Here is a 25690-nt window from a genome sequence, read left to right on the forward strand (position 1 = left end):
GGGCTTTGGGCCAAAATACTGTTTAAGGGAGCATTTGGCAATCGTAGGAGTAGACGATGGATGTTTGGGGCTTAAGTTTCTCCCCATAAAACCAGTACAGGACGACGAAATCCAGTGTCCCAAACAGACAACTGTACGAAGAACGTATTCAGTAGTCTTAGCCGGGTAGCGGCTACTCGTTCCCAAATCCATCTTCTTTCTTTTCTTGCTCTCGCTCTTGCTGTCTCCCTCCAAAACTTTCGAAATACTTCTCCCTCTCTCACTCGCTCTCTCCGTCTTTCTTAGGTTTTGTCAGACATCACAAGAATTCCAAAGCGTGATTCTGCTTCGAAATCAATGGGAAGGTACAGGAGCCGGAGCCGGAGCCTGAGCTATAGCCCTCGCCGACGGAGCAGGACCCCTCCACGCGGCCGCAAGAGATATGAGGATGATTACTACCCCTCACACCGAGACCGCCGTTCTCCTGCTCCATCTGGCCTGCTCATCCGCAATCTTCCTCTCGATGCTAGGTATTTGTTCATGCTCAATACACGTGGAGTTTATTATTGCGTGAAATTTGAGTATTTTTTATTACGTTCTACAGGCCGGAAGATCTTAGAATCCCATTTGAGAAATATGGTCCAGTGAAAGATGTATATCTGCCCAAGAATTACTACACTGGGTGAGTTCCGTGGCTGTATCGCAGAGGCAAATTTATATTTATTCCCTTCTGTTTTGTACATAGCACGGTTCACTGTGTTATATACTTATATATCTTTATTGCCACTCCTATCTTCATTGTTTCCTCTCTTTTTTGCATAAATTTTTTTATTGTATAATTACCATGCTGATGTCATTCTCTATATGAAGAAAGAAAAAGAACAAGAAAAAACTGTTATGGCGAATAAAAGATCCATTTAAATCAGAGAATCTTCTTATTTGCCCTGAAATATGCTTAAAAATGGATTATGGCAAAGTTAAACATTCCCCTTCTTGAAAGCTTAATCGGTTCTCTTACTAACTGGCATGCGTTTGTAGTTACATATGTATGTTCATCTTCTGCTAACTATAACGTATCAATTCACATTCTTTTTCATTTTTGTTTAAAATCACAGGGAGCCTCGGGGATTTGGATTTGTGAAGTATCGTTATGGGGAAGATGCAGCAGTTGCGAAGGAACATATGAACCATAGAGTTATTGGTGGACGTGAGATTAGAATTGTTTTTGCTGAGGAGAACAGAAAAAATCCCCAGGAAATGCGTATGAGTTCCCGAGGAAGGTATAATATAATCACCACTTTTTGAATATCTGTTGATTAATTTGCTCTGAGTTGGAACTTAGTTGTTGACTGTCCTTTTGCTTTTTGACCAGTAGTCGGCAAGGTGGAAGCCAGAGAAGGAGAACACCACTGAGGTCCCCAAGACGCCGTCATCATTGTCAGTGCATGTTGTTACTTGCGTTACTTTTCTTCAACAAGATGCCATTCAAGTTTTTTGTGGCTTGCGTTATATAGATGGAACTGTTTGCAACTTTAGATAAAGTTTTCATATTTAATATTTGCTAAATAATTATATTTCTTTGATCACAGCTTACTCTCGCTCTCTTTCACCAACTAGGCGTGATTCAAGGTTTGGATTTTATCTGTTGAAATTCCCTATTTATTTCTATTATGCTTCATTGAACAGAAACATACTTGCACAGTTGCACTCATATTTGATCATTGCTAGTGACAATGATAATTATATTTCAGCATTATCTTTGTTTCTTGTTCTAAGGGGATGTTATTTCGATCTATGTGTAAACTACTTTATTAAGTTGTACAGGCAAAAAGGAATGACATAATGCAACTTGATGGAAAGCTTTTTTAACCTTGGTGACCTTTTTCAATGATTGATTGAACTTTAATGTGTGGAGATTGTGTCTCTCTGACATAATGTGGCGTGTCTTCCAATGAATTTGAATAATATCTGCTGGTGTATTGTTTACGCAGATAGAAACGTGATAAGGCAGACTTTAAAGACTTATGGCTTAATAAGATTAACGAGAAAAGAATACAGAGATGCACGTTGTACATGCTTTCACTGAAAGCCCTCCATAAGTAACATAATGTTACCTTCACCAGCTATTATCTACAAACTGCATGGGCTTCCCTGCTCCTTGGCTTTTGGCTTGTGATGCTTTGTACAATGAACGAACTGACTAGCTAAACTTGGTTGAGAGATTTTTAGAATCACAAGGGTATCTTATTCTCTTTCTCATATGAGCTTTCTCGTAATTTTCTTAATACGAAAGTTGTGAAGTTTGACATCTTTTTTTGCATACGCTATCCAGTCAAGAAAGAAAATAAAGCCTTATAGTTGGCAACTTCAAAGAAGGAAGCTATTCAAAGTTATTACAATTATGGTGGCATTTACCAAGAAAAAGATAATTTGAGGGTTTAGAAAGTTGAGACAAAGAGAGCTTGAAGTTGTCAGATGCTGATCTACCAGTACAGCATTATATAGCTTAACTGTCAAAGTGTTTGGATCCAAGTATCATATTTTTGTTCAGGAACATGGAAAGGTGCAGGTAAAGTTAATGCTTTGATTAATAGATTTTGAATGAGCTGAAAACATATTTTCTTTCATCAATCTAATGATGAAGGGTCTGTGCAAGTCTCTTTTATTTTGGGGATATATGGATAATTCGATATTGGACAAACATCTTTAATTTTGCAAATTTGTGTATCACACGATGAGATGGTTTCTTTGCACGAAATGGAGATTATTATGTTCCTATGTTACTTCAATTTCCATATACATAGTGTCCTTTGAGCTGATTCCTTATCTTTCTCAATACTATTTCTTTTATGTATCTATCCTCTCTTGCCATTGGAACAGGGGGCATGGGGCAAGAGATGATGATTACTCTCTAGGGCGGTCTAGAACTATTCCAAGTTCACGTTCTCCACGAGATGACGAGAACAGGTCAAGAAAGAGGTCTCTGAGTCCAAGGGAGAATGGCCATAGTCCACATGATGAGAGGAACTATTCACCTCATCAGTCAGGGAGTCCAAGAGGTGGTAGTCGTAGTCCATCTGGGCCTCGTTCGCGATCGTACAGGTACTTAGTTGTCTTTTTATTTTTCGTTGCTGAGAATGTGGGGTCTCAAACATCATCTGCTCAAGTGGTGCCACTGTTTTACTTACGGCATGGGCCTTTATTGGACATGATCACAAGTTAGAAATTCTATTACCAAAATAATTCTGCAAACTTTAGAGTAAACTTCCACGAGATGAAAATGTGCTTAAGTTGCTGAAGGTTAATACTGCATAGGATAATGTGGTAGTGGAATTTGCATCTGAAGAATGATATTTTTGCAAGTATCTGTGGTTTTAGTCATGCTCCAAGTCCTAAAATTTGGTGCTTTGACATTAGTTTTATTGCTGTACTGCCTAGAGTTCATTAAAATTCTATTTTTGTTAGTTGCTTTTCTAAGCTCAAATGTAGTGTGGGACTCAGCAACCAGCTAAATCTGTAAGTAATAAAATCGAAAGCTTCCTATGATGACATTGTGCATTGGGGTTAATGTTTCACCTTGTCATTTTTTTTGCATTCGCCTTTTTCCCCCTCGATACCTATACGTGTGCCAAATGGGTATCAAGTTAATCCAATTCAAGTCCCAAGCTAGTTGATAGATTGATCCACATTCATTTTATAGAGACACTAGAGTTATCCCTGCCGAATTTCAATTGCTGATATAATTTGAACTGAGATGGTTAATAAAGTTATTTTTCCTGTGCAGTCCCCGCTGATGCGTTATCAAGACACGCTGCTGTCCTCTGGCGCTGGTTATGTGGTTGACTTTTGGATGTGCATCCCAGTCGTTAACTCTGAACTTGATCATGAATTTGTGAACTTAGAATGTTTAATATCGACGGAGACTGTTTTGTTTGATGTAAACATTTTGCTTGCTAATTTCATCCAACTTGCATGAGCCTGGATTTGGAATTTATCTGATTGCAACTTCTTGATAGGATGCTTCATTTCACAAGAAATGTTTCTGTCGCATGTTTGGGAAGCAGCACAGCAGTTGACCTTCCATTAAGTTGTTTTGATCAAATGTGGCAATCATACTACGGCTGCCAAAAAGATCCCATTGACATTCCAAGTGTGTAAACATGCTGTCAGCGACAGGAAGTAGACCCAATGATTATTTTCAAGAGTTCGGAACAACGCATCCTTGATTACAAGGAACTAATGGTAAGAATACCAAAAATCTGAACCACACAAAACAGCGGCGTTTCATACTGAAATACAAGCTCTAGGCAAAATGGCCTCTATTATTCCTTGAGATGGAGTTACATGTATTGCTCGCCAATCACTCCAAAGGGCATGTTTTCTCAAACTCTTGCTGCTCTTTGCGACACAAGTCGAATTCATTCGTATGATAATACATGCAACCAACATATGCATCCATCTCCTTAGTACACTTCTCATGAAGATCTTTCAGCCTGCACCACCAAAAATTCCAGGATTAAGAGAAACAACCTAGCATTAGCATGCATGTGTTGTGAGATGAAGTTCTAGCTAGTTCAATTCGGCAGGTTCCTATACATTCGGTGTACAGGAGACCAAATAACTGGAGATTACAGAACAAACATAGTGTTGGGAAACAAAAGAAAGAAAGAAATGTTAGCATTAAAAGACGTTCTCCCATAGGGAAAAGCATGGTAGTTCAGCAATAACGTCAATGTCTTTTAAAGAATGAAGAAGAAATGTAAGATAATGGAGCATGCAAGGTCACAGACTACGTTAGTATTGATGGTTTAGAAAAATAGTCATGGGAAATGGTTAGATAAACAAAAGGCTCATGGGAAACGATTAGAAAGAACAGAAGGCTCATGGGAAACTCTTTCATTGTAATACATGCTTTAAGCAGACTGATTTAGAGAGGTCATGCCGTGAGAGACAATGGATGAAGAAAGACTAACCGCCATCAAGTCCCACATAAGTGCCACTAAACATAACCCTTATCTCCAGATAATTTTACTTAAGAGGAACGGTTACTTAGATTGGCTTGAGTAAGCACAGCCAAGCAAAGTTTGAAAATTTTGATATTTCGGCATCAATATGCATAAGCACCAAATATCACTACCAAACAATAAAATCTGTGGTATATAAATTTTCGACATTTAAAGCAAACAACCCAAGTACTCAAGTAACACGCAAAAGAGGCAAAAGAGCAGAAAAGAAAGCATATGTTTGACAACTCAATTCTCTCTCTTAGTCACACAACTAATGATGCAGAAGGACCAAAAACTACATCAACTAAGTGCTGCCAATAATTTGAATTGCTCTTCTTAAGTCAAAAAATTAAAGTATCAAGCATCCTTCTCCTACTAATCATTTCATTGTCGCAAGAACAAGCATCCTTCGCCAAAGCATTCACTTAATTTCCTATAATTTCAAAACACCCCTTTGAAATGGTCCTGAATACACAGCGCATTTCAATCAGATGCCACTTCCTCCCTACTTGGACAGTCCTCAGCCATGCACATATGGAAGCTTCTAACATTCTGAGGCATCACCGAGCTAATGCTACAGTGGGAAAACAAGTCTGCCATGATCTCTAGCCCATAGGTAGCTTTCAACAGAAGATTAACATCCTCCCTACTTATTTGCACATAAAGAACCAGTTGACATCAACAGACCCTTTTCCAGAGTACACGGGAAGTAGCATTAGGACACGAGGAATTTTGCAAGCTGTAGCTTCATACAATCAGTAATACCGTTTATCAGACATTTGTTTCACATGCATAGTTTAAATTGCACTCTCATTGTGAATGCCACACAGCCGTAAGGCAAAACCAAGGCAACAACTTTCATAGGAGAATCATCGTCTGCCTAAGAGCTGCACATTCTTCAAACCCATCTGAAATATAGAATCTGAGGAAAGATAGGCAGACATATATTCATACGAGTTATGACTGCTTTAGAGAGAAATAAAAATCTACAACTCCCAGTCTTGTAAGGCCTTTCTCGATGAAGGGCACCAGATAACTCTATTATCACCCCTAATCATACAGTACTCTCCACTAATTCCTCATAGCTGGCTACTTCACACAGAGTTGGGAATTTCCACCAAAGAGCAGTATCTCCATTTCAGGTATCTAAGAACTTTATTCTATTCCATTTTCATACCTTGAAACTTACAAGCTTAGAGAAAAATATCAAACCTAAAAACTTCTTTTCATTCTTCCTTTACCTCCAATCAGAAACGGAATAGGAAGTTTAAAAGTTGTCTTAACACATTCCAGTGAAAGTCTATAGAGAAGTGCTAAGCCTAAAGGAAGCTGCCAATTGGATCTCATCTACCATATGACTAATTTTTGCTTGTCAATTGGCTTAAGGATAGGAGTAGCTACCGCAGTGTGAGTAATGAACTTCATATGAGAATTTAGCATGACTCAGGAGTCTGCTGAAGATAGAGTCAACATGTTAAGCTCATCAAGTATAGTGTTGCAGAATTCTAATACAAAGATTGGACAACAGTCAACAAAGTTTACAGATTGCATAAGCATGTCAACAAAGCAAAGCTATTTAATACCCAAATATAAATTTCAGAAACCCTACGAAGCCAATAAGTATCACTCCAACATGACCTGGACACAGGTATTGATTCACAATCAAAACTAACTTATCCACTGAATGCCAACATTCCTTTAAATTCACAGAGTCTCATATGCCTATCGTCATCTGGAATCCAATCTTCTCCATTTACGGTTTAGCTCGACCACAGATCATTCTAAATTTACACGCATCTAAATTTACACGCATACAACTTCGCAAACACATTATGTAATGTGTGTGCGCGAGTGAGACGATGGCAGAAATTCACTTACAGGCCAAGGACGCATCGAGTAACTTGCTGGCCTTTGTCAAGGCACTTCTCAGGGTTTTGATCCTTCTGCTTGCACTTGAGGAAAGCCACATTCTCCGGCATGCACCTAACCCCTATGTGCTTCGACGCTGACATCAACACCGAAGATGTTGGGATCGGGTTCCCCGTCGCATCCACCGCGCTCGACATCTCCAATTCCACCTCCGATTGAACCTGCGCAACCAATGAGCGATGAGAAGAAAAATCGAATTCCCTCTAATCACTTATATTTTCTTTGATTCCCGAGATTTCCAGTACAAATTCCTTACCTGCTCGTTGCTATCGAGAAACACAGAGAAAGAGTCACAAATGAGTTTAGGGTACTGAGGGAGAGAGATGAGGCAGGTATTGGCTAACGCTAATCTGCGCCTCTGGTGGTTATAAGACAACTAGATTACCAAAATGACCCTCCCCTTTCCAATGGTCTTGCGAGGGTATTTATGTCCTATCGTCGTTTGGGTTCATCTCTTCTTCTTGTCTCGCCCTCATTTCAGTCTCTAGGGTTTACAGCCTTAAACGACTGCGACGAAGAAGATTGATCAAGTGAGTCTGAATTCTTCATCTTTAATTTATCATTCTTCACACTGAAACATGTATATAGTCTCTAATTTCGTGAGACTCTGGTCGTTTCTGTATCTGTTTCTGCTCCTTAATGACAGTCTAGCATTCTTGTGAATCAAAGGAATCATTTTGTTTTGAATTAGTGTATTTTTTTCTCGTGGCCTTGTTAATATAGCTTGTGTTCAGGTAGTTTTCCTTTTCATCAATCAAACCGTTGATAAAATGATGAATTTTGACCATGGGAAAGAAAAAGTTATGATGAAAACTGGATATGCTGTTGATTGTCTACAGCCTTCATAGTTCTAGCAGATGATTTTGTTTATTGGTTATATCTTGAAGAACAAGACATGAACCATGAAATGGAGTTCTTACTTCTGAGTGTTTCCAATGATTAATTTTAAGAATTTAATGTTGTTGGGCCAAGTGTGGTTGTAAACGATAATGGTTTATACCGTTTAGCAAGATGTGAGATGTATAGTTTAATATTCAACAAGATCCGTTGTTATTGTCGAAAACTTCTCCTCGCTAGCCGTAGCTCTTACCTCTCTCATCTCGGGGAAGGCAAAAACTAGTGTAGTAGTGTGTTACTTGTGGGTGAAGGGGTCGAAAGACATTGTTATCCGTTGCGGCTTTCAGGGTGGCCACTTATTTCCTGATTGACATGATATTGAAAATTTTCTAACTTCCCAATGAAACAATACTATGCAAGTTGTTCAAGTGCACATACTACCAATATTTACTATTTATTTGTATTTGTTATGGAGCTTAAACCTGCTTTGTTAGAAGCGCTACTTTTTGCCTATTTGATTAGGTTTTTTATTTCTTAAATATCAGCAATGGGTGACAAGAAGAAGAAGACTTTCATGTTCATCCGACTTGTGTCAGCTGCTGGGACTGGCTTCTTCTATGTCAAGAGGAAGAGTTCTAAGGGAGTTTTGGATAAGCTTGAGTTTCGCAAATATGATCCTCGTGTGAATCGCCATGTTCTGTTTACAGAGGCGAAAATGAAGTGATTGGGGCCATTCTGTATTGTCATATTTTTTTTATCGTTCAGTTGATTGGATCAGCTACACAGTTTCGATTTAGCATAAATATATTGGATTGGCATGGAGCTGAATAACTTTATCTTCTCTTTTTTCCTTTTTTACTCTTGTACGGTTATGACCTTCTGGTTAGGCTATCTTCTTGAGCTTTAGTAGATTGCAAGAAACCTTGAGTTCTCTGAAATCTAATACTGTTCTGCTCTGAAATTCCTTTTGATCTTTTCAAGATATTGTGATGTGAGTGCATGGAGCTGTATATCCAGCGTGTTTGTGTTTCTTGCTGTTGATGTAAGTTTCTTATCGTTGACATGAAATCCTTTCAACTAGGCTTTGAATGTTCTCTTACTGATCGAAAAGCTAAATCATGTTTGAGTAACCCTGAAATATGTTTTGTGTTTGATTCTAAAAATGTGTGTCAATTGGGAAATAGAGATCTTGTGAACTCTCAAGCTTAGCAGAGGGCATGGGGAAACTGATGATAGTAGTTTCTATCTATTTGATGCTTGTAATGTGTTTGTCATTATATTTTTCCTGTTGACCCGCCCAGTCTAGGCTACTTAGTCGTATTGACAGATACAGGAAAGAATAGCGGATGGCCCTCTGTTAGTCTGTTTAATGGCATTGTTCTGCTAACCTAGCAAACGAGCGAAATGGCTACCTACCCGGAGAGTCGGCCCTCTTTGGTTTGTGTTGTGCTACTGCTATTTTTTCTGCTACATAGGACCTGTTTGGGAGAGCTGTCAACTGCTATGAGGTGTTATGAGTTATAAAACTGTGGTGCTGTGAGGTGAGTTGAAACGCAAAAAGCTGTTTGGCGCATCACTTATAAAACTGTGGTGCGGTGCTGTGAGGTGCGTTTGGCGTATCCAAATTACGGTTATATCAGATGACTAATAATATTAATATAAAATCACTTAATGTTTGCATTGTACATTAATCTAAAATAAAATAATTGACCTAATTTGATTACGTAGGATAATTCAACATATATTGTAAGCGTTTGGGAGTGCTATGAGGTAAAAAGCTGTGGTGCTGTGAGGTGAGTTAGAAAGCAAAAACTGTTTGGCGTATCACAAAAAACTGTGATGTTGTGAGGTGCAACGCAACTGAACGCAGTGCGAATACACTGTCAAACACCCACATGATATGGGCTTTTGTAGTGCGGTAGTGGTGATCTCTAGAAAAAAAAAAATTTGTGTGCGTTACTTCTAACCATATTTCGACCTGTTTGTCCCAAACCTGTTTAGGTTGGGCTGTTTGTTTCCTTGGGCTTACTCACAGTTACATATATGTGCCAAGTCCCAAAGAGTATGTCCTAAGTCCTAACTTGAACTATTTGTAAATATATTTCATATGCGATTGTGTGATATTTGGGTGGTGGTCTCTCATATACGTCAAAACGCACCCATTACACGGAGCACAGAGGTACCTGTAATCGTGGACTAATGAGGTCCACAAATTCCTGTTGGTGTGTTTTCACAGCGCGTTTCCTCAACTTCATTCAGAGTCCAGAGATGGACGAGAGACCATTTGTTTTCTACTTGAAAATGAGAGATTTTTCTCCAAAATCAAAGTTAGGCACTGTTGAGTGAGACTCCCAAAACTTGAATCTTTTCACACCCTTTCACATTTGATCTTAATGACCGTAATTATATGCTGATTATATGCTGTTCTTCACCTGTTCCATCTATCATGCTCATTGGCCTGAAATGGCCTCAAAAGGGCAAAAGTAAAGATTTCTATCTTTTCTAAGATAGCGTTACAAGGTTAAATAAATAAATTAATATTGATTTGAGTACCTATACCTATCCATCCACCAAGCTATCCGTTTGTGATTCCTGGTGACGTGGTCCAATGAGAGTCAATCTGTCTATTACGTTGGTGGTGCCATATATCATATATGGACTATATAAGTATATATATGGAAGGTTATGATGGCCACCTTGCTCTGCTCTGGCGAACTCTCTCTCTTTTCGACTTCTTCACCACTATCAGCAGTATTGTTGGTGGACAAAGAGTACCAGCTTTTTTTATTTTCTTCGTTATCTCCGCATTTGCCATTCCTTACTGTGCTTTCTTTGTCTCAAAGTCTTTGATTTTGGGACAATTTTAAGCCTCTTTGCTGCTGCTGTTGGTGGGTCCGCAATGGCTCTCTGTGCATTTTCATTCCCTGCTCATATCAACAAGGCAGGCGTTTTAGATTCTCAGAAGATTGGTTCTTTATCTTCTCATTTGTTATATGGAACGGATCCGTTCTTCCAGTCTCTTTGCAGACTCAATCAGGTTTGAGATGTCTATCTGTTCTGGCAATCTTTGCATATTTGGAAGAATCCCCATGTGCCTAAACTTAGCTAAGATTAATGGGTTTTGTTCATTTTGCCAAACATTGAAAATTGACACCCATGCAACTGAACTTCTCTATTGCTGTCTTTAGGCTAATTTTGTCCAAGTATGACAAATCTGAGTTTTTATTTCATAGAATGTCTAGCCCCCGTAACTCGTTAACTGGTTTTTTTTTTTTTATATTGAGAAAGTGTCTGCAAGATATTGTTTTCATTCTTCACAATTTGGAGTTGGAATTTTTCAACTTTTGTGAAGTTTCCCTTGCCAAACGAAATTGTAAAAAATTGATACCTTTCTTCTGTTTAGGTACAGGCACGGAAAAGGCCAAAAGGGGTTTGTGCATCACTATCAGAAATGGGAGAGTATCACTCCCATAAACCACCAACACCTCTCTTGGACACTGTAAACTATCCAATTCACATGAAGAATCTATCTATGAAGGTACTCAGCTAAAACCCTGCTGTCCCTGCGTGTCTGATTGTGTGTGTTTGGTTATAATTGATTAGTAAAAACGAACTATGAATCCTCATATGGAGAATAATTATCGCTATAGGAGCTGCAACAACTTGCAGATGAGCTGCGGTCCGATGTCATATTTAATGTCTCCAAAACTGGTGGTCATTTAGGCTCGAGCCTTGGTGTCGTGGAGCTCACTGTTGCACTTCATTATGTGTTCAATTGTCCTAAAGACAAGATACTATGGGATGTTGGCCATCAGGTTCTGATGCAATCTTCGAATTTTCATTTGTTGTAGCTTATGGAAATATAATTTTTGATTATTTAGTTGTTCTAGTTGTGATTTAGCTAGTATCTTATTGCAGACGTACCCCCACAAAATCCTTACTGGGAGAAGGGATAAGATGAGCACAATAAGACAGACAAATGGATTGTCCGGATTCACGAAGCGCTCAGAGAGTGAATATGATAGCTTTGGTGCTGGTCACAGCTCCACTAGCATCTCTGCCGGTTTAGGTAATAGGAATCTGCTCCTTTCCAAGACAGTAGTTCAGCATATGAGTTTACAACATGGTCACTCTGTTGGTTCTTTTCTACATGAAAGCCTTTGTTGGGAACTGCATTAAATTAGGTTTGGCTTAATTGTTCATGAGTTTCCTTGTGTGCATAAGATTCTTATGACAGTGATTTTTTGTTGATCAGGGATGGCTGTGGGAAGGGATTTAAAAGGTAGAAAGAACAATGTTATTGCAGTAATAGGTGATGGTGCCATGACTGCGGGACAAGCTTATGAAGCCATGAATAATGCAGGGTACCTGGATACTGATATGATTGTCATCCTTAATGACAACAAGCAGGTTTCTTTGCCCACAGCTAATCTTGATGGGCCCATTCCACCAGTAGGAGCTTTGAGCAGTGCTCTCAGTAGGCTGCAATCAAACAGGCCTCTCCGAGAACTGAGAGAGGTTGCAAAGGTAAGAAATGCCTCATGGAAGTCTGTATGCAAACACTCTCATCCTGGAATGTGTTCGGAATAGATTCTGGTTTTATTGATAATGAGTTTCCTGCAGGGAGTTACCAAACAAATCGGTGGACCAATGCATGAACTGGCAGCTAAAGTTGATGAATATGCTCGAGGGATGATCAGTGGTTCTGGCTCTACATTGTTTGAAGAGCTTGGACTCTATTATATTGGTCCTGTTGATGGTCACAACATTGATGATCTTGTTTCCGTTCTCAAAGAGGTGAAGAGTACAAAGACGACAGGTCCAGTCCTAATACATGTTGTCACGGAAAAAGGTCGTGGGTATCCATATGCAGAGAGGGCTGCTGACAAGTATCATGGTACTATCAAATTCAAAAATGTCTATGTTATTGAGGGGAAGGCTGACTTGAAATATTTTAACTTTATTTCTGAGACATCTAGGATAAAGGAAACAAATTAATTGACTACTTAAATTGGTTATTGGGAGATCATTATTGTGGTTTCTGGGGTTCATAAATCATTGGACTTCGTGACAATCAAGATGGAATAGGAAGGAAAATTGAAACTTGGTTTCCCTTTTCAGGAGTAGCGAAGTTTGATCCAGCTACTGGAAAGCAGTTGAAAGCCAGGGCTCCTACACAATCTTACACAACTTATTTTGCCGAGGCTTTGATTGCTGAAGCAGAGGCTGATAAAGATATCGTGGCAATCCATGCTGCAATGGGTGGTGGAACAGGATTGAATCTTTTCCTTCGCCAATTCCCCACAAGATGCTTTGATGTTGGGATAGCGGAGCAGCATGCAGTTACTTTTGCTGCAGGGTTGGCATGTGAAGGCATCAAACCATTTTGTGCAATATACTCATCCTTCTTGCAGAGGGCATACGACCAGGCAAGTCAAAAGCTTTTTCCTTCCTCTTGTTCCGGTTGAATACATAAATATAACTTTGAAAATGTTCTATTAAGAACGTGCTCTTTCCACTTATTGCAGGTCGTACATGATGTGGACCTACAAAAGCTGCCTGTAAGATTTGCAATGGACAGGGCCGGACTGGTCGGTGCAGATGGTCCAACACATTGTGGGTCGTTTGACGTCACTTTCATGGCATGCCTTCCTAATATGGTTGTCATGGCTCCTGCTGATGAGGCAGAGCTTTTTAACATGGTTGCTACTGCTGCTGCCATAAATGATCGGCCTAGTTGTTTCCGATATCCAAGAGGTAATGGGGTAGGCGTTCCGCTCCCCCCAGGAAATAAAGGGATTCCACTTGAGGTAAAGCTCATTGTAGTCTTTAGTGTAAAGGTATTCATCCAGCTTGCTCGCTCGCTCGCTCTATGGACATCTGAATGACCTATTTTATAATTTTGTACAGGTTGGGAAGGGAAGGATATTGATTGAAGGGGAGAGAGTGGCACTATTGGGTTACGGGACAGCAGTTCAGAGCTGTTTAGCCGCTGCCTCTCTGGTTGAACCTCATGGCTTGAAGTTAACTGTTGCAGATGCTCGATTCTGCAAGCCATTGGACTGCGCCCTTATTCGCAGCCTAGCAAAATCACATGAAGTCTTGATTACAATAGAAGAAGGTTCAATTGGTGGCTTTGGATCTCATGTTGCTCAGTTCATGGCTCTTGATGGTCTTCTCGATGGCAAATTAAAGGTATATGATTGTAATTCATCTTCATATAGTATTCATAGCACAATCTTAATTACTCTGAGCTTTTTTATTCTTCAACCTTTTCTTCCATAGTCTAATCATAGTCGTTAGACGGTGTCTATTAACCCTAGTTTTCGGTTTTAAATCCGTGTTGCAGTGGAGACCACTTGTTCTACCTGACAGATATATCGACCATGGATCGCCAGCTTACCAGTTTGCCGAAGCAGGTCTCACACCATCCCACGTTGCAGCCACAGTGTTTAACATACTTGGACAAACAAGGGAGGCTCTTGCAATCATGTCATTGAGCCACAGTGTTTGACATTCTCTTGACAATCTAAATCTCTTACAATTTTTGTCTTTGATTAGTGTAAAAAATTGTTCATATACCAACCATCTCATGAAGTAGCATCAATATACTGTAATAAAATTTCTTCTCTCTTTCATATCCAACAGCACTAGAAATATATATAGATCCGTAAAGCTTATGAATTCTGAGCAACCAAAATGCACTAATTTGCCACTTAATGTTTCATGTACAAAGCATATAAGACATCTGGTTTCACAGTTTCACTTTATCTAAAGTGTACACGGCATTGATTGCCGACACCATTGAAACTTGTCTCTTATTGGACCTAACTAGTCACTAGTGGGGGAGAGATCATGTTATATAGACTTATCACTTATCAGGTTGTTGTGAAGGAATTAAGATTCGAATTTGTCTCTTATTGGACCTGACTAGTCACTAGTGGTGAGAGATTATGGAGTTATCAAGGTTCTTGTCAAGGAATTAAGATGGGAGACTTGCACACATGAATCATATCAATTAATTGTCACATCACTTGACATTAGGTCCAATAACAATAAATACTAATCTTCTTACATGCTTTGTACGTGAAACCTTCAGTTCCGCTCCATCTGTCCTGTCTTATATGATGTGGGATGTGGGATGCGTGATAAATCATCACGGGTTTCACACTTTTTTGTTTGTGTGGATTCAATCCTTATATGGACCCTCTGTCTTATATGATGTGACGTGGGATGCGTGATAAATCACTACTTTTTTATTTGTGTTGATTCAATCCTTATATGGACCCTCTTGGTGGTGCAATGTGGGATGCGTGACAAATCATTACCTTTCTGTACCGACACCCCCGTCGGATGCACTCTACTTGAGAGTTTCACTCTGCTAGATCTTTTATTTGGAGGTCATTATCATGGGGGTAGATAGCCCTTTACGTAGCCTGACCCATAATATGACGGACCAACACACACTCACATACACAAAGATGGGTTTTCGCTCTGATATCACATGTGATGAGCCCATACACCTATACAAAAAGGGCCTAATAGTGGTGTGAGATGGTACCCATTATATAATGATTCACTAGGCTACATCTAAGCACTTGTGTGTTACTTCTAAATCACATGATATAACTTCAGCATATATTTTTGCTTGCGAAGGATTAGAATTACATTGTTAAGAACACATTTGTAAAACAGATGATGAAAATAAGTGAAGTAGCGGACACATTCATTGATTAATTAACAGCGCGACAATTCGTCCTAATCTCTCCATTTTGTCCAGTAAGAACTCCAATGGCTCCCATGTTGACCATTGATCTTGCAAAGCTAGCGAAGAACACTTCTAGATTTTGGAAAGTTTCTGCAATCAGAGCAGATTGTGGATCGGTTAGTAATGCTGCATCGGACGTAAACAGGCCTTGTTTCTGGTATAGAGTCCTGTAGTAATGGCTGTCGAAGGAAGATGAACTTCCAGGATCCATATCTACTGTGGTATTTGGATTAGGATTGGAGCATTTTGATTTCAGGAAACTCGCGTATTCTGGATCGAGCGAAGGATCTGTATCGCCTTTTCCGGTGAAGTTGAATACTCTTCTTGAAAACGGTCCACAATGTGCCACTCCAATTGTATGTGCCCCTGCATATTCAATTTCAAACATTTTACCAATATTTATGATTTGAAACTATGAGTCTATGACACTCATTGGAAATCTAAGCCCCAAACACATCAACGATATTGTCCGGTCTGGATCACACAGATCCACGTGAATCTACTAATTATTGGGTTATGCCGATTTGATGTGAGATATTATTCTTGACAATGCTTACTCGCTTACCTGACAAGGTGACTAGATCAACGACATCTAGTCCGTTACTTGCAAATAGTTTCTTGAGAGTGGTGAAATTTCCTGATGCAGGTGGCAAGCCTTGTAGAGCTTCTGATGCTACTGAAACTCTTCCATCTCTTCTTCCAGTGAAAACAGGCCACATTGACCTTCTAAACTGCATATATATATATATATATATATATAGATATAGATGTATGAATTAATCGACATGAACGTTGATAATTATGTGATTAGATTAACATTTAACAATGTAGTTGAATATGTATTGATCCTACTTGGTAAGAAACAGCATCTCTTGCAGCCAACGCAACGATATCAGCACACGACACCGTTTCAGGACAATATTGTTCTAATTCCGCTTTAATCTCATCGATTACTTCGTATCCTCCTAGAGAAAGGTTTGGTGTGGCATTCTTCTCAGCGGTGCCAGCACTTGAATCCAACAATATTGATGCATCACACCCCTACATTAAATTAAAAAAATTCAACACATACACTGTTAACATTATCTCACATCATATTGGTATAACTCAACCGAGTGACATGTAAGTAAAGGTTCCGTCATTCTCACACAATCAACGCGTTTTCTTGACCTAATAACCAATAACGAATGCCCAAGAAGAACAAAGTCGTGCGGGTCTTTGGTACAAAGTGGATAATACTGATTTGTAATATTGATATAGACAAATGCTTACCTCCTACGGATGCCCGTAATACGAACGTCGGTTTTTCACTAAGTCAAAAATTTGACTTTTGATTTTGCCATGGGGCCTATTGTTTTGGGTCCACAACAACGAGTGAAAAAATGCCGCTCATAACTTTGTAAGTTACGGGCGTGTGTTATGGGAGCAGGTCTATATATATGAGTAAATATGATGATATATATATATATACTTACCCTGACAAAACAGTCATGATAATGCAGCCTTAACAGTTTAGCAGCCAAGGTAGAGTCATCAGCAACTTTACTCCATGTAATGTCCCTCACAATTGTCTCAACATGAGAGCACCTCTCATAGAACATCATCTTAAGCCCATTTTCCTTCTTATTGGGCCCATGATCTCCCTTCCCTTTCCTGGGCTCAGGCCCATGTCCATTCCAATCCTGAGCTACCACAGAAACAGTGAGCAGTAGCACCAGAAGAGAAGCATAAAGAGTTCTAGTACTAAACCTAGCCTGCCTCATCTTGTAGGGAATTAGAGAGAGAGAGAGAGAGAGAGAGATGGAATGAGAATAGAAGTAGCATGCAAGACCCTTTATATAGGAAAGAATACATATATGAAGTTGTCTTCATGATGATTAAAGAATGATTGGGTGTAAGTCAACTACAAAACTTAAAGGTTAATATGCATTATTGATTATTATTCTGTTCATTGAACACTCGCTGCGTTTTGAAGCAAAAAGATCACAAGAAACAATGTGGCTGCCACGATGTGATTGATCCTCTGATCTTATAAATTAATTCAATCACTTTTGCTTAATTAAGGTACTAATTGATTTGACTTTGCATGCATGTCAAGTTTTCAACCATTAAGACGTCTCTTTGTTAACTCAAAACTTTGGTTCATTGCAAATTAAATCCACTTGATCGAGGAGTTGTAGGTGGCAATCAACAATTGAAGAAAAAGTCAAGATATGCCACCAACGACTTACAAAACACGTAAACAAAGATAATCGAAAATTCTTTGACATCAGGGTTGTTGGTCTAAACGACTCCAATGGTCAAATAAGTAGGGCAGAAAGCCAAAAAAATATACCGTGAATGCACGTGAGAAATCTTGTCGCGGCTGGAGACACTGTGAGGATAGTGTTTAGTGAGGAAGGTTGGATGACGAATCCCTGTGAAGTGATTGTTTTAGTGAGGGCTCTTGCAATGAAAGCTTATGGGTATTTTGTCATAGTATCGGACTTAACTCTTCCAGGAATAAGGCAAACTATTTGTAGTTTATTTGAAGCAGAGTGAATGATGTAATGCCATGTGAGGGGGAGTTACAAGGGTGATATGGAGAGAGATGATTTGCCTGTCAGAAAAGAGGCATGACCTGATTGGCTAGTGTGAAATAAGTCCGTAATTACGCCTTGTCCCCTGAGTTGGACGGGTGCAAGTCTCGGGATAAGCTTCGAAATATATGATTGGGCAGACTTAGAGTCAAAGGTTGAGTTATTATTGGTTAGATTTGAGATTTGAGATTTGAGGTCGAGGTCAGAACAAATGATGAGGGTGAGATGAGGGAAGCAAATAAAGTAATGAAGTGACCCACATCGACTATCGTGGGCGGAAGGCCCATGTGTATGCACTTGCTATGGTCAAAAAATGTAGGAAGTTGAGCTGTAGTACCTAAAGCGGGCCCTGGGCCTCGGGCCTTGGGCCTAGTTTGTGAATCATGTTTCTGAGACTGCCTGTAGACTCGCATCACTTGAAAGAGGGAAAAAAATCCATCATATATAGCTAATCTCAATATTATTCTTCAATAATAATTAATAGGTCTCATTGTGAAATTTTGATTGTGAAAGCATATATAGGAAACTAAATTAATGAAAGAATTAAACTTTATTCAACTTCAATTTTAATGAACCGGAAACTCACAACTCACAAAGACCGTACATCAACAATAAGAATCAAAACATGTTTTTTCACGTACATTATCACTAATTAGCACACTCAAAATCAAACTAATTGAAATCTCTCTTGCATCAACAGTTAATTAACCACATTACACTTCTTCCTAATCTCTCCCGCGGACCCTGTAAGAACCTCAATCGCGCCCATCCTCTTCATCGATTGAGCGAATTCAGTGAAGAATTTGTTCGAGTTGGTCAACTCATCGACGATGTTGCTAGCACCCTTGTTGGTTAGGAGTGCAGCATCAGACTGAAAAAGGCCTTGATTAAGCTTCACGATTTTGTAATAATTGGCGTCAAAAGATAGTGGGGTCCCAGGGTCCATCGGCACGAAAGTTGTGTTGTCTGTTAGGGTTTTGCACTGGCTTTTCAATGTAGCAGCATAGGTTGGGTCTAGTGATGGATCTTGATCACCTTTTCCTGTGAAGTTGTACAATCTGTTGCTGAAGAAATTGCAATGTCCAACCCCTATTGTATGTCCACCTGCTCCAATTAATACATGTATTTAATTTGGTTAAAACTTGAGTCACACTTGAAAATGATATGTTTTGCATTCGTCAGATAGAAAATTTATGTCGTATTAGATGTACAAAGGGCAAACTTGTATGTCGTTCTCGGTTACTTAAAAAAAGATATGCTTTGTGTTTTGGGTGGGCCTAATGCATCTCACAATAGATATGGGCTTTTATATGTCTAACACCAGTTTTGGGCCTTTAATTGTTTGGCATTCTGTGGGCTGTGGCCCAGGTGTTTCACATATGAAAGCCGAATTCGATATAAAAGCACAAAAAGATGAGAAATTTAGTTTAGCAACCGTAGTTCCATATATATACCTGAAAGAACAACAAGATCATGAACTGTTAAGCCTTTGCTGGCGAAAGATTTTTTGAGTGTGGCGAAGTTGAAGAAGGGAGTAGGGATGTTCGCCTGCGCCTCCGATTGTCGCGAGATCGTTCCGTCTCTTCTTCCAGTTAGCACCTCCCACAACGACGTATTGAACTATATATACATACATATATATATATATATATATGCAAAATATAGCATTATAATTAGAGAACAAATACAGTATGATTTTTTTATACTTTATTGTGATGGTAAAGTAGCTAGGTAGGGTACTTACTTGGAAAGAAACAGCGTCTCTAGCAGCTAAAGCAAGAATATCAGCACAAGAAACAACTCCAGGACAAGTTTTCTCAAGCTGTGTCTTGGCTTCCTCTATCACATCAAATCCACCTAAAGACAGGTTTGGCACAGCTGCCTTCTCTGCTTGGTTATTCGATGTAGAGTCTATCAAAACCGAGCCGTCGCAACCCTAAAAACAACAATCCGATTACTTAATCAGCAAATTAAGGCATATACTCCACTTGGTGCGAGCCCAAGTTCCAATCCCTTATCCCGCTTACTTACCAAAAATGAATAAATAAATATATATATATATATATACACACACACACGTACCCTAACAAAACAATCATGGAAATGCATCCTGAGCAACTTTGCAGGCAAAGTAACATTGCTAGCTACTCGTGTCCAAGTGACATTCTTGACAATATCCTCTGCAGCTGGACAACTCTCTTTGTAAAACTTCTTCCTCAATTCCCCTCCATAGCATACTCCCACAAATCCGTACGTTAACAAAATACTACTGATCAACAACAAGCTAGATCTGCTTCTCATCATTCTCTCTCTCTCTTGCTCAAGATCAATCGCTGGGTAGATGTTAACTGTGTGTGGTTGTGATATGTGAGCTAATTGGCTATGTCCTAGATATAGAGAGAGGTAGTGATGCCTTATCAAAAAAAAGGGGGGGGACCATATATTTTTGACCAAGTCCTGTAGATGTCGGATTTGATTATTTAAGTATAATGTGTCTCTAAAAGGCTATACCTGCACTGGATGTGTTTTGTCTAATTATGTCTAATTAACCACCTAATCAGTGACAAACCAAGTATTAATTATATTTGAATGGGGGGTTTCTTCGTTGACATTTCTTTCACATATATATATGTTCTTACTACTAACTCCATATATATATATACACATTAATTGATTGTTTCCATGCACTATGATGAACTTGGTCAAATTAAAGCCCATTAGATTTAGTTAGTTTCTTGTGATTAATTATGTTATGTGTGTATATATATATATATACACATACACGTATATATGTATGTTTTTTATGAACAAATTGCTGCCACCAGATCTGACCAATTCTTGCTACTGGACTGGATGCTGAAATTCTCCTCAAGAAATTCTGTACAAGAAATGCAGTTGCATCTTTATACCCATATTTTGTTTTTTTTTCCCTATAATTTAATCATGTATTGATTCTGTAAAGACTAAATTTTCACATCGAATTGATGTAAGATAACACAACCGAATAATATATACGTAAAGTCGTTGTAGCATCTCTATCGAATTAGTATAATATAATACAACCGAGTATATAAATAAAGTTCTAATACCTCTAGTACAAGTGACACGTATAAATAAAACAAGAAAAAACAGTAACAATATATACCAAAAGTATTAAGTGAGAGATGGCTTTCCTAGATAATGGGATGGTTCCTAGACAAGCTGTATCGAAACAGCGTGAAGATTAAAAATTACAGCCACCCACTAATCAAACTTTAGAAGAAATTATTTAATTAATTAACTAATTATATAATCAATTTAATAATCAAGAAACACACATATACGCAAACACAATAGTCAACACACACTCCATGATACCTTCCTTGTCGAGTCCTCCTACATAGCTCGATCGCTAAACCGTGTTGCTTGAACGTGCACACTACCGCGCGATGCTCTCTCTCTCTCTCTCTCTCTCTCTCTCTCTCTCTCTATATATATATATATATATATATATGTGAAGCCCGTAAATTCTAGACTTACAAGCATTGGCTTTCTAGTGATAACGGTGGGGATCGAATCAGTGGACCCCATAGAAAAATCACTTTTTGATTTAGACAAAAAAAAAGAGTGGACGTAAGTAAGTTTAAAGCTTTTGGGCGTCGGTATGTGAGCCTATCTTGTCATAAATTTGGATTCCCTTTAGTTTGGCATATATGCTGTCACCTCAACCAAATGCATATTTGTGAACATCATATATATGCTAGCTAGCTTATGCTACATTGACAAATGTTGTGAGAGAGGATTTTTTTTTAAAGGGTATTTACAACATCTTAGCATTTCTTCCACATACATTTATCCTTATCCTCATATATGTTCCAAAACCTAAATATATGATACCCCTTTCAATGTAGTTTCGCCAAAAAAATTTACGTAAAAAAGATAATAATCGAAAACGACATCAAACAAACAAGGTAAATATTTTTTACAACATACTCACTAAAATATGCAATGCATTACCGTGTACGACTTTAGCATATGCATGCGCATTAGTTAAGAGTTGTTGAATACTTTATTAATTCTTGTTAGTTAGGGATAGGGCTTAATTATATTATCATAAGGCAGCCCGAGATTGAGCATAGATATACTTATGTACAACTAATTATAAGGATAAAGTTATTAATTATGTTTTAGGTGGACAAATAATATATTTTTATATGTATGGATACATTATTTTTTGTGACATGTTGGACCCATTCTGACATAGCGTACGTGTCAACAGGCTGTAATGTTGACATTTGATTGGAAGCATGAACGGTTAATTAAAGCAATTAAAAACAAAAGTTTAAAAATTAATTGATTGATTGATTATAATTGTTTGCTTTGTGATTCTTGATCAAGGGACTACTTGTGAAGTAAAAGCCATGATTTGTGGTTGTCGGTGGTCGTTGTAGAGTGTGCATCAATGCATGTCTTTCTTAATTACTCTTCCAATAATTGAAATTCAATTCAATTATTTATTGTTCTTAAGACAAAAGCCCCCACCGAAACATCGTTTTACCTTTAAATGTTCAATCAATTATTGGGCCTCAACGCATTTCGAAAAGAACCAACTAAGTCATTGAGTGGCATTTCACCCCTAACCATAACTCATCCTACCATGGTACGAGCAAGGCTTCGCTATTTCACCTTATGATAACAAATTTACTCAAATAGTCATACAAATGATTATAATTTCAAGGTTTTACTAAATGCGCTACCGTCTACCATCTCATTATTACTCAATAATTTAAAACCTTACATTTTCTCATGTTTTTCCGCACTTTCCCTCACTTTCTTACCAACCAAAAATGATTCTCTCCTATACAACAGGCTTAATGAGAGTAAAATAAGGATAATCAATCTATATATATATAACTGAGGATCCACAAGGCTTCTCCTTAATTCATGGTGCCACGTGGACGTCTTTACAAAAAAACCTACATAGACAAAATAAAATTTTAAAATATATTAGAAAACTTTAAGACCCACAACCACACACATAAATATATTACAAAACTTTAATACCCACAACCACATTCATACACTTTAAGACCCACCACAACCACACTCATACAGTTAATAGTATTCAAATAATTTTAAAATTATATTGAATTGTATGGGAATTTAATGTTTCATAGGAGTGGTTTGATGTTGTTTTGGTTTCTCAAAGGTCATGTATCGCTAATTATGAGAGTCTTTTGATCTTACTCAATTAATGAAATTCATTTGTAGTATTTAGTTTGAAAACATTTTGTGTGTTTTTGGCATTAATTACCATCATTTTGTGGGAATTTTTGTATGTTTTTATCATTTTGTGTGTTTTTGATGTATTTTGTGTGTTTTTGTAGTATTTAGTTGATGTATTGTGCATGTTTAGAGTTTGGTCAGGTTTAGTAGTCTGTTTGGATTGCAACATACACAACATGAGAGGCTTTTCTCATGCTATATTGTTCTAATGTGTAAGTGAATTCATCCCATTTGGTATTGGAACATGTAAGTGGTGACAGGAAAGCACGGTAGAATTCAATGAGTTATTGAAGGTCAAAGTGATTATAGGCATAAATCTACCAGTCATACATAACATTTCAAAAGTATAAATTCAAAAATCTTATTCTAAAAATATTAAGAATTTTATTCCAAAAATATCATTTCAAAAATATTACTTATGCTACATTGTACTTCTCGATATTAAATGTCACTTTGTAGAGATTGTTGTACTAACCATACAATATTGTCTCATAAACATGTCTTTGGTGACCTATAACACTTTGTAGATACTAGCGACGCAAAGAAAAATTGATAAACTTTAACATACTTATTCCTTATGCATCAAATTTCTTACACCCTATTAGAAAAAATTTTTTTTAGCAAATTAAAAAACAAGTATTGTACATATTTTATCTTCATCTCACAATCATCTCTATTTTCTACAATTAAAGCTCTACTGCTCTTCATGTTAACAAAGTATCGAAAAACTTTCACACATCTCTATTTTCCAATCAAACTATGTGCCGCGCGAAGCGCGGGCATGCAACTAGTTACTTATTGTTCTTAAGACAAAACCCTCACCGAAACAGCGCTTTACCTTTAAATGTCCAGTCAACTGTTGGGCCTCAACGCATTTCGAAAATAACCAACTAAGTCATTCAGTGGCATTTCACCCCTAACCATAACTCATCCTACCAGTTTGCACTTGGTAACAGCGACTTGGACAGGGCTAACATAAGTTAAGGCCCAATGGGCCAAGAACCAGAAAGGCCCAAAGTTACTTCATACAATATGTCAATATGTATGGTATGTCCACATAGTATCAATAGCATATACAATGTTACGTATTGAAGCATCAATTACTTCAGCTTTACCAAGCTAGTTACTTCCGCTACCAAACAGACAGGAAACAACAGCAAATACTGTTAAGAACATAAAAAGTCTCACATGGGTTAGGCACAAATCTATCAATGGGTTTGTATGGACAAAGCCCACCCTCAACAAACAACTAGACATTTTCTCAAAACTTAATGAGTTGGGTTTAACCCACTTGCTAGGCTTGGGATAAAGAAAATCCGTAAAGATAATCTGATGTATCAATAGAAATTGAAATATTAAAACGGACGATATAATTGATTGTTTGGGTGTGGATTTCTGATATATACAGCTTACAAGGTGACCTGGCTAATTACAGGGTTCAACAGAGTAATCCTAGGGAAAATCTGCCGACACATTCAATGTCAAGATCGTTACTTCCTAATAACTCAGGTTGTAATGAACTGCAATCATAGATGACCAACTTAACCTAGCTATTCCAACTTCACTGTAGTTCCATGGTTATGTTAAAAGTATCCAGCGGCCAACACCCACCAAACCAAGTAAACCATATAAGTGTCTCTATCTATTTCAACAAACAACCAGTTGCAAACAGTCCAACTACGATAACTCCTGTGTTCAACAGACAAGTATAGGGTTGTCTGACCTATTTCACAACCATGAAAGTTTAATGGTGACTGCTACGTTGGCCAAAGCAGCCATCAGATTCAAGACTTTATGGCATTGTAGCTATTGTCCTCCTGAATCTGGCGACTTCGGACACTTCACCACTGATGCCTTTTCAGCACCAAAGCAAAAGGCCAAACTTGATATCAAAGTTCAAACCAAGAGCAAAACTTCCGCCCATATTTGGAGAGTGACGAATGTACAGTGTCTTAAAAGCTGTTTGAGCAATGACATTAAAGCCACGAGAAAGCAATCTTATGCTGCTCCCAGGGTTTGCCTTCAACCAAGTAAACTCCACAAGGTAATCAGAAAATCATACCACGTATTACAGTTAGATGCATCACATTCAGTTATTGAAAATCTAGTGGTTGCCAAGTGAATTCACCATAGTTGATATCAAGAACATATTGTATTGTACATGGTCCAATTCACAAACAAGCTCGATAAAACCTAAAGGATATGACCACAATTGTCATGATCGAAAGTTATAGGAAGTCGCCATATCATAAATCAAGTTGAAGCATGAGAATTTTTATGGTAATTTTCATTTATTTATTTCAAAGACTTTATAGAGGACTAAAGAA

The 25690-nt window shown here is 38.2% G+C and overlaps 4 protein-coding genes and 1 pseudogene across 6 annotated transcripts; 3 read left to right on the top strand and 2 right to left on the bottom strand.

Moving 5' to 3' along the window:
• The first annotated feature begins 118 nt into the window (after positions 1 to 118).
• Positions 119 to 3971, top strand: LOC120015159 (serine/arginine-rich SC35-like splicing factor SCL28). 2 transcript variants are annotated; one of them, XM_038867389.1, is made up of 7 exons: positions 119 to 509; positions 584 to 661; positions 1095 to 1259; positions 1352 to 1416; positions 1569 to 1608; positions 2860 to 3081; positions 3764 to 3971. In XM_038867389.1, the coding sequence occupies exons 1-7, from the start codon at positions 337 to 339 to the stop codon at positions 3771 to 3773; spliced, it is 753 nt and encodes a 250-aa protein (XP_038723317.1). In that variant the 5' UTR covers positions 119 to 336; the 3' UTR covers positions 3774 to 3971. The 2 variants fall into 2 exon arrangements, with proteins under 2 accessions (XP_038723317.1, XP_038723318.1); XM_038867390.1 differs by having other exon boundaries at positions 1355 to 1416.
• Positions 3972 to 4130: 159 nt separating this feature from the next.
• LOC120015160 (NADH dehydrogenase [ubiquinone] 1 alpha subcomplex subunit 8-B-like) lies at positions 4131 to 7267 on the bottom strand. The gene is made up of 3 exons (XM_038867391.1): positions 7171 to 7267; positions 6864 to 7075; positions 4131 to 4472 (listed from the first exon to the last, which is right to left on the bottom strand). Exons 2-3 carry the CDS (start codon positions 7049 to 7051, stop codon positions 4340 to 4342), a joined length of 321 nt encoding a protein of 106 aa, XP_038723319.1. The 5' UTR covers positions 7052 to 7075; positions 7171 to 7267; the 3' UTR covers positions 4131 to 4339.
• A 58-nt stretch (positions 7268 to 7325) lies between these two features.
• LOC120015161 (50S ribosomal protein L33-like) lies at positions 7326 to 8730 on the top strand. Its single transcript, XM_038867392.1, has 2 exons — positions 7326 to 7444; positions 8297 to 8730. Exon 2 carries the CDS (start codon positions 8299 to 8301, stop codon positions 8473 to 8475), a length of 177 nt encoding a protein of 58 aa, XP_038723320.1. The 5' UTR covers positions 7326 to 7444; positions 8297 to 8298; the 3' UTR covers positions 8476 to 8730.
• Positions 8731 to 10422: 1692 nt separating this feature from the next.
• Positions 10423 to 14396, top strand: LOC120014394 (probable 1-deoxy-D-xylulose-5-phosphate synthase, chloroplastic). Of its 2 annotated transcripts, none has more exons than XM_038866335.1 (10): positions 10423 to 10788; positions 11155 to 11289; positions 11402 to 11566; positions 11670 to 11820; positions 12007 to 12278; positions 12375 to 12648; positions 12873 to 13180; positions 13280 to 13561; positions 13662 to 13946; positions 14101 to 14396. In XM_038866335.1, exons 1-10 carry the CDS (start codon positions 10651 to 10653, stop codon positions 14263 to 14265), a joined length of 2175 nt encoding a protein of 724 aa, XP_038722263.1. In that variant the 5' UTR covers positions 10423 to 10650; the 3' UTR covers positions 14266 to 14396. The 2 variants fall into 2 exon arrangements, with proteins under 2 accessions (XP_038722263.1, XP_038722264.1); XM_038866336.1 differs by having other exon boundaries at positions 11161 to 11289.
• A 976-nt stretch (positions 14397 to 15372) lies between these two features.
• Positions 15373 to 20477, bottom strand: LOC120015755 (annotated as a pseudogene).
• Positions 20478 to 25690: the final 5213 nt, after the last annotated feature.

This window comes from Tripterygium wilfordii, chromosome 14, assembly GCF_013401445.1.
Source record: "Tripterygium wilfordii isolate XIE 37 chromosome 14, ASM1340144v1, whole genome shotgun sequence".
NCBI lineage: Eukaryota > Viridiplantae > Streptophyta > Magnoliopsida > Celastrales > Celastraceae > Tripterygium > Tripterygium wilfordii.

Bases quoted from the DNA above. Each gene is read 5' to 3' on its own strand.
- LOC120015160 (XM_038867391.1), bottom strand. From the start codon at position 7,051: ATGTCGAGCGCGGTGGATGCGACGGGGAACCCGATCCCAACATCTTCG. The intron at 4,473-6,863 runs GTAAGTGAATTT...TTGGTGGTGCAG, and splicing joins ACTCGATGCGTCCTTGGCCT to GCTGAAAGATCTTCATGAGA.
- LOC120014394 (XM_038866335.1), top strand. From the start codon at position 10,651: ATGGCTCTCTGTGCATTTTCATTCCCTGCTCATATCAACAAGGCAGGC. The intron at 11,567-11,669 runs GTTCTGATGCAA...ATCTTATTGCAG, and splicing joins TATGGGATGTTGGCCATCAG to ACGTACCCCCACAAAATCCT. The intron at 12,279-12,374 runs GTAAGAAATGCC...AGTTTCCTGCAG, and splicing joins AACTGAGAGAGGTTGCAAAG to GGAGTTACCAAACAAATCGG.
- LOC120015159 (XM_038867389.1), top strand. From the start codon at position 337: ATGGGAAGGTACAGGAGCCGGAGCCGGAGCCTGAGCTATAGCCCTCGC. The intron at 1,417-1,568 runs GTCAGTGCATGT...CTTTGATCACAG, and splicing joins CCCAAGACGCCGTCATCATT to CTTACTCTCGCTCTCTTTCA. The intron at 1,609-2,859 runs GTTTGGATTTTA...CCATTGGAACAG, and splicing joins CCAACTAGGCGTGATTCAAG to GGGGCATGGGGCAAGAGATG.
- LOC120015161 (XM_038867392.1), top strand. From the start codon at position 8,299: ATGGGTGACAAGAAGAAGAAGACTTTCATGTTCATCCGACTTGTGTCA.